The sequence below is a fragment of the Cervus canadensis genome, chromosome 2 (assembly GCF_019320065.1).
Source record: "Cervus canadensis isolate Bull #8, Minnesota chromosome 2, ASM1932006v1, whole genome shotgun sequence".
NCBI classification, from domain to species: Eukaryota; Metazoa; Chordata; class Mammalia; order Artiodactyla; family Cervidae; genus Cervus; species Cervus canadensis.
In genome coordinates, this window is record NC_057387.1 from 33,483,146 (window position 1) to 33,496,740 (window position 13,595).

Here is a 13,595-nt window from a genome sequence, read left to right on the forward strand (position 1 = left end):
CAGTCACTCATCAGGGGAACTAAAATCCCACAAGCCCTGAGACCAACAACAAACAACAAGTTATCAATCATGAATTAAAGCAGTTTAGTTTCTGGGACCCTCAACTGTAACATAAACATCATGCTAAGTCACTTCAGTCGTGTCTGACTTTGTGCGACCCCATAGACGGCAGCCCACCAGGCTCCCCCATCCCTGGGATTCTCCAGGCAAGAACACTGGAGTGGGTTGCCATTTCCTTCTCCATACATAAACATCATATACACTAGCAAAAAGCAGACTTTCTCACACTGATTTGCAAAGAACCAATGGTCTTAATTCGAGTTGGTCACATAGAGAAGTGGAAATGGTTAGTTACTACTAGTAATAATAATGGCTAACATTTACTGTGGATCTAGTATATGCCAGGCAGCATGCTAAATTAATTATCTCATTAATCCTCACAATCAAGGAACCTGAAGCTTACTGAAACTAAATAACTTGCCAAGGATGCACAGGAGTGGTGCAGTGGGAAGGAAAATAAGGTTTGAGTTACACAGATAGGGCAGGCTGTGAGATGACTTGCAATTTTTGCTCTTTAGGAGAGAGAAGGAAAATGAAGGATAAAAACAACTGTAAAATGGGTTCAAGCAAAAACCTATGGCATGAATGGCTTTCCATTCTAGACTTAATTGGGCCAAGCTGGGGCTCTGGCCTCTTTCAAATCTACTTTAAATAGACTTAGCTGCTCAAAATTTTAAATAAATGCACACATTATATTTCTCTCCCTTTTCAATTTTAAATCAGATTCTGCTTTGTATAGCAGGGTTGAGCCCCCAGCCATAAGAAAAAGACATGTTACAGACTCACACTTCTAAAATGAAGCTCCTTGTCCTCAAGGGTCAAACCAAGACAGAGGAATGAGGAATGAATGAAAGTGTCTTCAGAAGAATGACCATGTGCCAGGGGTAACACAGAAAGGGCCTTCTGGGTTGGAAGTTTGACTTGGGTCACATGGGGTATAACTGTGATTCATGCTCCTGAAGGCCAGATTCCAAGGTGGCAATGTAGTATAGTGGAGCAAATGTGGGCGTTAGGAGCATGTTGTCATGGGGCCACAAACCCTGGATTGGCCTCTTATTAGTAGTATGACTTGAAACACTTCAGTGTCATTGCATTTATATGTTGAAGGTGAGTATAGTATCTCAAACCTCACAACAACCCAACAAAATGATAATCTTTACAGCAATTTTACAGATGTGAAAACTGAGATTCAGAGGGAGACATTAAATTATGTAAGATCTCAAGATGGCTCCCAAACCACTGGCTTTTCCATCATGCTATGTTGCCTAACCTCACTTGCCCTAGTTTCACATAACCTCTCTGAGCTGTCTCTCTAGTCTCCTCTAGTTGGTTTACCTAAACAGATTGAAGGAAAAATTTGAATTCCCTGAACAGGATATAGCAGAGTAGAAGACAGAATCCACCAACTAATCAGAGATGAAAAATCTGTATTGCATAATTTGTAAAGCAGATAGATACACAGTTGAAATAATTGAGACTGAATGTAAAAGCTCTTGAGTTAAAGCAGATCACTCACTCACCATCCTATATCCAGGTCTTCTTCTCTAATAATTTATCAATTAATCATGTTAACCCAGAGAAATATTTTCCATAAAAATATCATAGATTAGAAGGTCTGATCAATGCTACATACTTACTTGGCCCCCTGATAATCTGTGTTTCCACTGGTTAACTATGAGAACATGGATGAATTCCTTGACCTTTCTGGGTCTCATTTTTGTTATATATATAACAAAATATATATATATTCCTATAAATATATATATATATTCCTTTATATATAAAGGAATATTATCATTTAGCTCAGAAAGTTGTTATGAGGATGAGTATAGGAATGCTACATACATACTACATACATCAATGCTACATACTTACTTGGCCCCCTGATAATCTGTGTTTCCACTGGTTAGCTATGAGAACATGGATGAATTCCTTGACCTTTCTGGGTCTCATTTTTGTTATATATATAACAAAATATATATATATGTATATTCCTATAAATATATATATATATATTCCTTTATATATATATAAAGGAATATTATCATTTAGCTCAGAAAGTTGTTATGAGGATGAGTATAGGAAAAGCACTTAAAAGCATGTAGTATGTGCGACATCCGTGTTTTGGTTTTATGTTCACCCAGTGTGGACCACATTGTCTTCTGTGGAATTCTGACCAAAGCAGCCCAGACTTAGATGCCTAGCTAAGGAGATAGCCATTTCATTTTTTCTATATTCTGGTATTTACAGGGTATGAGTGTACTGGTCCCAGCAGCCCCCTAGTGTCCTGGGACCAGGGATCCTGACCTTCCATTTGGCTTTTGCCCTCGGCTCTTTGCCTGTTCCAGTCAGTCATGGACACAACTCTTATCAGAGGGCACATACTGCCAGAGACTGGGCTCAGCACACAGTCTGTCATGGGCTCTGAACCACAACCCGGAACACTGCCCCAGTTCATTCATGGTCCCCTCACAGGGCACGGACCCACTCTGAACCCTTCAGATCTCGTCACCAATCTTTCGTCACATGCCACAGCCCCCTAGCTTCTGTTAAATTAATTAAACAAGGAGGCCATTAGACTGAGGTGGCTCTAATACCTTAGCCACCTTTGTGAACAAACCAAAACCTAAGTCTTTATGTGTCAATGTTAAGAAATCAAAATCTAAGGACAAGTAATCACAAATAGCCAACTAGGATTTCCCAAATAAGACAACCACTATAGCTACATAGCTATTGGTTTTATAGCCAGTCAAGTAATATCCTTGCTTTGTTTCCACCTCTTTTCAGTAAAAGTCTCCCCTCTCCCACCAACCCCTGCCCCCAGCTCCTGTCAGTAGAGTACTCCTAAATCATTTCGGTTCTGGTGCTGCTGAATTCAAATCAATTTCTGCTCAAATAAATTCTTAAAATGTTTTACATGCCTCAGTTTATCTTTTAACATGTTTCAGCTTCCTACCGCTGAAATTTTGCTTCAAGGAAGAATGGGGCCAATGCAAGTCTTTTAAGGTTCCCAAACTTGGCCACATGGCAGAAACACTTGGTGAGTTTGTTAAAAGTATGGATTCCCAGGTCTGGTCCCAAACCTGCTGAGTTAGAATCTCCAGGGGATGGTACCAGGAAGTCTGTATTAAATAATGAGTTCCCCAGCTGATGTCAATGCACCTAGTCCGACTCCTGTTCATCCACTGGTATTTAGGAACAAAAGTGAACTTAAATTGGGTCCTCTTCTGTGTGTGCTGTCTGACTCAGCAATTTCTATTTTTCTGGGATCTAAGTTCTTTGACTTGCTGTCTTTTCAAGTGCAAATGCTCTTGAGTATCTCATCAGTGGCACATTTGTATCTCAGTCTCACACAGAAAGGGAAAGCAGACATAGAAAAGGAAGTTTGCTGTTCCCTCCCAGTGTACCTCAAGCCTAATTCCATGCTCCAATTCCCTCTGGGCAGACTTCTATGGTTGTTCCTAACTACAGACAGTCTTAGTTCCACAGCTAGGCTTCTGGGGAGCAAACACTTTAGTTACGTGTGTTGCACAAGTCCAGCTTGCACTATCTTTTAATAAGGTTACTGGCACTCGAAGGACAATATTTTTTTAGGTACAACAGATTTATCATTGCCTTTTCTCTCCAAAAAAAAAAAAAAAAAAAGGAGCAATTACAGTGTGAGTGAGGAATAGAGCCAACAAGATCAATGGTCCTTCTCTCCAAAGACGCATGTATGTCAGTCTGCCACAGTTTGGGTCTCTGGCCCTGACTGTCCCTCCATCTGAAGTCTTTGTTTATTCAAAAGCATGACTACAATCATTCCAGTAACAGGCTAGCAACTCTGCTTTCCCAGACACTCACACAGAGGTGTCAACACATGATGCTTTCTTTCACTTGGAAAAGTCTGCGAGTGGCTCGGCTTCCTCCTAACTTTATTATTATTTTTTTTTCCTCCTCCTAAATTTAAATGAGGGTGTTATTTCCTACAGGTGGCCCTGGCAGCTGCTGCTATCCAGCCTCAGCCAAAGTCCTTGTTGAGTTTTGTTTTGGATGAGTGCAGTCAACGTGTGGTGGCTTGATTTTGACTTCTTTGGGAATGGACGCTTCCAACTCTTGAATGGCTAGACAGCTGCATGGCAAGTGCTGGGTCGCTGAAACACTTATGAAGTGGGTGTGTTGTAGTCTCTACTATGTCTGGGTGTAAGAAATCTCCAAGAATTTCTGCTACGCAGACCTTTCACATCTCCAGGACTTTCCCAGTGTGCTGGCTCACTCTGGCAGCCTTTCACAAGATTTTCTGGATTAATTTCTCCCCTGAGTCTTCTCTGCAGCAGATCTTGAATTCCTGTGCCATTGAGGACACACCTGACCTGGAACTCAGGAAGTGGAGTCAGAGCAGTTCTTCTAAAGGCCAAAAGAGCTTGTCCTATCCTAGAGGCATTTTGTATTCTAATAGACATTTTCCAGCTCTAATCACACTAACAATTAAGGAACCTCTGCAAAAGATATGGGAAGAAATTTTTAAAGCAAAGAAAAAAATAACACTTTGCCTTTGAATTATAACATTTCAATTTAAATTACTCACTAGTCAAGTCTCTGTTTTCATCCATGGTTTACTGTGTCATTCCACATTTCTCTTCCCTCTGTAAATCACTGAAAAGGCAAGGAAGGGAGGAAGCCACAAAATGCATTAGTATGAAGACATTTTCTTAAGTTAAAAAGCCCTCAGATGTCAGAGGTTCAGATTAGCGTTTCGGTTTGAAATGCTATTTTTGCAGCACTTCACAGCAAGTAAGCAGAAAAGTAAGATAAACTGAACCATTCAAAGGGCAAGAAGAAACTGACCATCAGGTTCTAAGTAACCAGGATGTTCTGTCTTCTGCTTTGTGAAATGAATCTTCCCCAAGAGTCTCTTGGACCTCAGACTACTGACCCAAGACAAAGGACTTTCCTCTCCACCCTCAAGCCTTTTATTTACTGAGCCTACTTTGAGCCTGTCATTGGGTCTAACAATTTATATCTCCTTTAATCTTCATAACATCTTATGATAAGTTTGTTCCAGTTTTCAGATGAGGAAACCTGTACTTAGAATTGAAGCACCTTGCCTAAGGGAAAGAGACAGTGGCAGGATTTGAACCCAGGTCTGTCTCTTAAAAAACCCATTCATGCTGTTGAAAAGCTTTAGGATAATCCAAGAGTTAAGCAAGACCAAAAGCCCTAGACCAACAAGATTCCCAAAGCTTCCCTTAGCGTATCTAGAGGCTCCATGCCAGCTAGGGACCTACTCTGACTAGTCCTGTGTATAGAGAGGAGAAATGCTGAAACTGGACAGCAATTTAGAATTTCTCCCTTAATACAGTGAATTCTATATGATGTAGAGACCCCCAAATAATCATTTTTGAGAGTCTTGCAGAATTTCTACAACAATCTCTTAAAGAAAAGGTCAGATCTCTTCAGGTTGAAGACTGAAACTCGCTGAGAAAGGAGAAGTAATAATCAAGGCCAGCCCAGAGGGACATAGGAAGTGGACAGCAGTGACCTAGAGCAGTGCTTCTCAAACTTGGAGAGTGTTAGAATCACATGGGAACCTGATAGGAACACAAGGGCCCACTTCAGCAGGCATGGGTCCCTACATCCTTTGCTAGTTCTCCAAGAGATTTTGATACACGCCAGTTTGAGCACTACTACCTAAGCAGTAACCCGCAAACTTGAATATGCATGTGAATCACCTGGGGATTTAGTAACTGCATGGGGCCTAAAACTATACATTTTGAACAAGGTTTCTGGTGATCTCGAATAGCAAGATCTAAGAGTGATGGTTTTCAAGCATTTTTTTTTTCTAAGTATCATCTCTTTAACAAAATCTTAGGGAAGACCAATATATAATACACCACTCTTCACCTCCTAGGGATCCCCAAGATACTTCTACTACCCCTCTGTGGCTCAGGAGAAATATTGAATTAAAACCACCATAATACTGGAAAGATGGTCCAAGAATGCAGACCTTGGTCCATGTACAGTTTACTGAAGACCAGAGCTTATGGTCATTAGTTCTTTGGGAGTTTTTTTCCAAGTAATTATAATTTAGAACTTTTCTCATAATTTATTTTCAATAAGCCAGGTCTGTTTCCCTGTAATCAATGGAAACAGTAACCCTTTAAAAATTAATAGGGATTGTTCTTATTTCAGAACTGCTCGTGGGGCTCCCCCAGTTCCTCAGCAGAAAAGAATCCTCCTGCCAATGCAGGAGATGCAGGTTCAGTCCCTGGGTCAGTAAGATCCCCTGGAGAAGGGAAGGGCAATCCACTCCAATATTCTTATCCAGTAGATCCCTGGACAGAGGGGCCTGGTGGGCTACAGTCCATGGGGTCACAAAGAGCTGGACACGACTTAGTGATTAGACAGCAACAGCAGGTGGGGCAAGAATTAGAAAACATGTGTCTTCTGTGCTCAGAGAAGTAATGGACTGGGAGAGGAAACAGAGAACCAGCAGCAAAGAGAAGCATGTGTCCTACCGGTGGAAGGAGGTGTTGGAAGGGAGCTGGCCCAGGCTGGAAGGCTATCCAGTGGGGTTTGCTCGTAGGAAGGCTTCATTTTCTCTTCTATCCTCTGGAGTCAGCCATGTCTGACTGTGTGTGTGTGTTGTGTGTTGTGTGTGTTTATGTGTCCCGTCTGTAGTTTGGGTTTTATAATATTCCCTAGGGGTATTCCCAAGGCCTCACATCAAGCAATCCTCCTAGAAGATGGTAGCAAAGATTCCTCCTGAAGCACCACATGCTACTCACTGGGTCAGCACACACAGCTCTGTGATCATCTCCACAGCCCCAAGCCAAGAGTAGCCCCCATGAGGCCCCCAGAATAGCCTAGAGGGGATCAGTCCTGAGCATATCTGAGTGGCAGTGAGGGTTATCTTTACTCCAGATGCCCTTTCAGCACCCGTTTACCTCTGCTGGCCATGTCCACCCATGCAAACTGGAAGCAGACATCTTAGGACTATGCAGGCTGTTGACAGATTCTAACACCGACTACCAAAAGTGTGGTCGGACCAGCAGCATCAGTGTCACCAGCATCACCTGGACCTTGTCAGAAGTGCAAAATCTTAGATCTTTGCTACACCTACCAAATCAGAGTCTGGTTTAATAAGACCCCAGGTGATTTCTATGCACAGTAAGCTTTGAGAAGCTCTGCTCTAAAGCAGCAGTTCTCAGCCTTGGCTACACCTTAGAATCACCTAAGAAGCTTTTCCATGGTGGCTCAGATGGTAAAGAATCTTCCTGCAATGTAGGAGATCTAGGCTTGATTCCTGGGTCAAGAAGATCTCCAGGAAGATCCCGGAGAAGGCAATGGCTACCCACTCCAGTATTCTTGCCTGGGAAATCCCATGGACAGAAGAGCCTGGTGGGCTACAGTCCATGGGGTCTCAAAGAGCTGGACACAACTTACCGACTGAAAAACAACAACAAATCGATTACTTTCAAGCTCTCCGGGTGACTCAATATACAGCAGGGCTGGGAGCCACTCTCTCAAGTGAGGCATGAACCAGTTGCTTCTCTGAAGCATATTTTTATTTCCTGTGGGACCCTGGAAGACTGAAATAATTTCAGAATCCAGTGGAGTTCCTCTCCACTTGTGGAATCTGAGGGGAAGCAACCTAAGAGGGGAGAAAGAGTTATGCAAGAGGAGAGCAGGAACCCCTTAAATCACAGAAAGAAAGCATTTGCCTCTCTAATTGAAGAGTCAGCTTTGATTCTGACTTAAGTCACCCTAAAGAACAACAATGAAGAATGAAGAGACGGAGCCAAAGCAAAAACAGCACCCAGCTGTGGATGTGACTGGTGATGGAAGTAAAGTCTGATGCTGTAAAGAGCAATATTGCATAGGAACCTGGAATGTTAGGTCCATGAATCAAGGCAAATTGGAAGTAATCAAACAGGAGATGGCAAGAGTGAACTAAAATGGACTGAAGTGGGTGAAATTAATCCAGAAGACCATTATATCTACTACTGTGGAAAAGAATCCCTTAGAAGAAATGGAGTAGCCATCATAGACAACAAAAGAGTCTGAAATGCAGTACTTGGGTGCAATCTCAAAAACAACAGAAGGATCTCTGTCCGTTTCCGAGGCAAACCATTCAACACCACAGTCATCCAAGTCTAAGCCCCAACCACTAAAGCCGAAGAAGCTGAATGTTTTTATGAAGTCCTATAAGGCCTTCTAGAACGAACACCTAAAACGGATGTCCTTTTCATTATAGGGGACTGGAATGCAAAAGTAGGAAGTCAAGAAATACCTGGACTAACAGGCAAATTTGGCCTTGGAGTACAGAATGAAGCAGGAGCAAACCTAATAGAGTTTTACCAAGAGAACACACTGGTCATAGCAAACACCCTCTTCCAACAACACAAGAGAAGACTCTACACATGGACATCACCAGATGGTCAATACTGGATTGATTATATTCTTTGCAACCAAAGATGGAGAAGCTCTATACAGTCAGTAAAAAAAGACTGGGAGCTGACTGTGGCTCAGATCATGAACACCTGATTGACAAATTCAGACTTAAATTGAAGAAAGTAGGGAAAACCACTAGACTATTGATTATCTAAATCAAATCCCTTATGATATACAGTGGAAGTGACAAATATATTCAAGAGATTAGATCTGATAGAATGCCTGAAGAACTATGGACAGAGGTTCGTGACATTGTACAAGAGGCAGTGATCAAGACATCTACAAAAAAAAGAAATGCAAAAAGTCAAAATGGTTGTCTGAGGAGGCCTTACAAATAGCTGAGAAAAGAAGTGAAAGGCAAAGGAGAAAAGGAAAGATATACCCATTTAAATGCAGAGTTCCAAAGAATAGCTAGGAGAGATAAGAAAGACTTCCTCAGTGATCAATGCAAGGAAACACAGGAAAACAATAGAATGGGAAAGACTAGAGATCTCTCCAAGAAAATTAGAGATACCAAGGGAATATTTCATGCAACGATGGGCACAATAATGGACAGAAATGGTATGGACCTAACAGAAGTAGAAGATATTAAGAAGAGATGGCAAGAATACACAGAAGAACTATACAAAAAAGATCTTCATGACCCAGATAATCACGATGGTGTGATCACTCACCTAGAGTCAGACATCCTGGAATGCGAAGTCAAGTCAGCCTTAGGAAGCATCACTACGAACAAAGCTAATGGAGGTGACGGAATTCCAGTTGACCTATTTCAAATCCTAAAAGATGATGCTGTGAAAGTGGTGCACTCAATATGCCAGCAAATTTAGAAAACTCAGCAGTGGCCACAGGACTGGAAAAGGTCAGTTTTCATTCCAATCTTAAAGAAAGGAAATGTCAAAGAATGCTCAAATTACCACACAATTGCACTCATCTCACACGCTAGCAAAATAATGCTCAAAATTCTCCAAGCCAGGCTTCAACAGTACTTGGACCGTGAACTTCCAGATATTCAAGCTGGATTTAGAAAAGGCAGAGGAACCAAAGATCAAATTACCAACATCCATTGGATCATCAAAAAAGCAAGAGAGTTCCAGAAAAACACCTACTTCTGCTTTATTGACTATGCCAAAGCCTTTGACTGTGTGAATCACAACAAACTGTGGAAAATTCTGAAAGAGATGGGAATACCAGACTACCTGACCTGCCTCCTGAGAAATCTGTATGCAGGTCAAGCAGCAACAGTTAGAAATGGACATGGAACAACAGACTGGTTCCAAATTGGAAAAGGAGTACATCAAGGCTGTATAGTGCCACCCTGCTTATTTAACTTATATGCAGAGTACATCATGAGAACTGCTGGACTGGATGAAGCACAATCTGGAATCAAGATTGCCTGGAGAAATACCAATAACCTCAGAGATGCAGATGACACCACACTTATGGTAGAAAGCAAAGAAGAACTAAAAAGCCTCTCAATGGAAGTAAAAAAGGAGAGTGAAAAATTTGGCTTAAAACTCAACATTCAGAAAACTTAAGATCATGGCATCTGGTCCCATCACTTCATGGCAAATAGATGGGGAAACAATGGAAACAGTGACAGACTTTATTTTCTTGGGCTCCAAAATCACTGCAGATGGTGACTGCAGGCATGAAATTAAGACACTTGCTCCTTGAAAGAAAAGCTATGGCCAACCCAGACTGCATATTAAAAAGCAGAGACATTACTTTGCTGACAAAGGTCCATCTAGTCAAAGCTATGGTTTTTCCAGTAATCATGTATGGATGTGAGAGTTGGACTATAAAGAAAGCTAAGCACTGAAGAATTGATGCTTTTGTACTGTGGTGTTGGAGAAGACTCTTGAGAGTCCCTTGGACAGCAAGGAGATACAACCAGTCCATCGTAAAGGAAATCAGTCCTGAATATTCATTGGAAGGACTGATGCTGAAGCTGAAACTGCAATACTTTGGCCACCTGATGCGAAGAACTGACTCATTTGAAAAGACCCTGATGCTGGGAATGATTGAAGGATGTAGGGGAAGGGGATAACAGAGGATGAGATGGTTGGATGGCATCACCAACTTGATGGACATGAGTTTGAGTAAGCTCTGGGAGTTGTTGATGAACACGGAAGCCTGGCGTGCTGTAGTCCATGTGGTTGCAGAGAGTCGGACATAACTGAGAGACCGAACTGAACTGAACTGAACTGAACTGAAAGAGCAACAAAAAATTTCTTTCTATTTTATCCATGAGAAAAATGACTTACCCATTCCAAGTGTACTTCCAGAGCAGGTTACTGTAATAAATAAAAACACAAGCATATAAAACAGATTCATTGATGTATTTGAGATACAATTTAAGAAAGAATAATAGGAAAGTGAACAAAGAATGAATAAGAACCAGCTTGTGTAATAAGAGAAGGAGACACCTGCTAACAGTGTCAACTTGGATAAGTCATTTCACTTTTCTGTGCCTCACTTGTTAGGTGACAAGAATAAGAATGCCAACCTCATAGGGTTGTTATAAGGATCAGTCAAGCTAATGCACATAAAGCCCTTAGAATGGTGGCTAGCACACAACACTCAATAAATATTAATCATTGTTATCATTTACAATATCATCCTAAATATAAGATTAAGGCATCACTGATATTGCGTAAAGAAACACCAAAAAACAAAACCAACAAACTTCCCCCAAATGCATGGTTTTTATCAAGGAGCCAGAGCAAAGATAGATTCCCTAACCTGAGTCTGGACACCCAACCCTTACTAAAGGGCAAAGACTATAGGCTTGAGATGGCACCCCACCATAGGATATTAGAGTTCCAACTAACAAATCATCAGAGAAAATGTCTCTCTAAAGGTTAAATTGTGAGTATGAATTAGAAGAAGAAACAAAGACTTCAGTCATTTACTTACTGGCTGTAATATCATAGAGAAACACATGAACTCTTTTATTCATTCTTGTTTTTAACTTAAAATATATATACGGTAACAGTTATATGCAAAGTACTGAGAGTCTAAGAGATTACCATTTAACAAAAATTACAGACATTCAATTCACAGAAATATGGTGTGGTGACAATAATGTGTGCTGTGGAGTTATAAAGGAAAGAGAGAGATGAACTCAGCCTATGAGAACTGGAGAAAACACAGAGGAGGGGGAATTTGGGTTGGTAGAGTTCCCTTGGTTGAGGCGGGGCAGAATTCCAGGCAAAGCGAGGAGTGCAGCATTAGCCCAGAAGCACGATGTGGCATGGTATGTGTGTGTGGTAAGGGCAGAGGGGTGTGAATGACTCCATGTGACTAGAGAATACAGTCCTCTCAGTAAGGATGTTGGGGAATGAGCCGAGAACTGTACTGTCCAACAGAGTAGCCACTCACCACATGTAGCTATGAGCACTCCAAATGTGGCTGGTCTAAACTGATATGTGCTGTGTTAAACAAACACACACAAGATTTTGAAGACTTACTATGGAAAAAATACAAAATTTTTATATCGATTCCATGTTGAAAATTAGAATATTGTGGACATATTGGATTAACTAAAATATATTCAAATTAATTTTGCCTATTTCCTTTTACTTTTTTAATGTGGCTACTAGAAAATTTTAAATTTTCAGACTTACATTAAATTTCTGTTAGTACAGGTATAGAAAGATAGAAGGGGGACAGATTGTAAGAGATGTTAAATGCCATGCTCAGAGGTCTGTATTTTATCCTATGGAGCAATGGAAAACTTCTGAGAATTTTGTAGCATGAAAGATAAGACAATTGGGTCCGTGTCCTCGAATAACTCTAGCGATAGTATGAAAACTGGTAAGAGGGCAGGAGGACAGGACTGGTGTAATAGTATAAGGGAGAGGTAGTGAGACCCTGAAGTACTGAAGTAGCTATAGGAATGAAGAGAAGAAGTTGGATTTAGAAACCGTCATGGAGTGAAAAGAACAGAGCTTGGAGACTACTAGATGTGGGAGGTGAGGGCGAGGGGAAGCCAGCTCCAGGGTTCTCAGGCCTGAATACCTGAGACAAGGATGATGGGAGATCAGAAACTGCATGGGGTCAGAAATTCCTTTTGGTCTTAAAGGATTGAAATGCCTAGGGTGTATCTCTAAGCAGAGGTAACATGTTTGAATATGGATTTAGCGATCAGAAGATGAGAAGGGTTATAGGTAGAGATTTGGGAGCCTTTGAACCTCAGTTTTCTCACTTATAAATTGAAGAAAATAAAACTGTTGAACTTACCTTATAGAGTTATTTTGAGCATTCAGTGAAATACTGAATGTGAAAACACTTGATAAATTTTGAAGCGTTATGCAAATACAATGAAGTATCATTATTGACCTGTTGGCTCTGCTTCCTCAGAGCTCATCTTCAACCCAACAACCTACTCCTGTCCCTTCTCATAGGGCCATGTGTTTGGGCCAGCTTGTCCTCTGGACAAGATAATGAAAAAGCAAGGAATCAGAGCATGACAGCCAAAGATAGTGAGAACACCCCCTGAAGAGGAACTGGCCTTGTTCCATCACCAGGAGCCGTCTTGAACCTTCTTGTCACCTACACATAACTGGAAATTTTAGATTCTGGTTACTAGTAAAGCTTTCTAAGCCAACATTTATTGCTCTTCCTGCATTCCCCTGCAGAGTTATAGGACCTCACGATCTCTTTTTTTTATAAATATATGAAAAAAATATGACAATGCCCTGGGCAAGGTAACAGAAGGTGCTGGAATACAGAGCAGGAGAATTGCTCATCTTTTTCTGTCAGCTCTGGTGAAATGGCAGTTGCTGACAGTCATGTTTTTTGATCACAGACTGTCTGCCCACTCATATTTCCAAACCTAGCTTATGATTTATAAATTTATTTTTCTCTGATCCTCCAACTCTCCCTCAATCATAAGTCTGAATCTGTGCAAATAAAGGTTCAAGTCTCTTAATTTCAAATATTCCATGTTGTCTGTCATTACCTCTAACCATGGTAAAAACCTATCTTCAAATCTCAAGCAGAAAATTGTTTTAAATCTGTTTTACTGTTTAAGCAAGCATCTGGTCCTTTTTCTGAAGAGAGGGACAGTGATGAAAGGAGTACCTCCAAATCAAATT

At 41.0% G+C, this 13,595-nt stretch overlaps 1 protein-coding gene across 3 annotated transcripts in view; it reads right to left on the reverse strand.

Annotated features, from left to right (window-relative positions):
• Positions 1-2,921: 2,921 nt before the first annotated feature.
• FNDC7 (fibronectin type III domain containing 7) overlaps positions 2,922-13,595 on the reverse strand; it is a 31,698-nt gene continuing 21,024 nt past the window's right edge. For all 3 annotated transcript variants that reach the window (XM_043447124.1, XM_043447131.1, XM_043447116.1), the window contains 3 exons: positions 10,761-10,790; positions 4,628-4,695; positions 2,922-4,538 (listed from right to left, as the gene is read on the reverse strand). In XM_043447124.1, the coding sequence (XP_043303059.1) occupies positions 4,664-4,695; positions 10,761-10,790 (62 nt within the window). In that variant the 3' untranslated portion in view covers positions 2,922-4,538; positions 4,628-4,663. The remainder of the gene's footprint in view (positions 4,539-4,627; positions 4,696-10,760; positions 10,791-13,595) is intronic.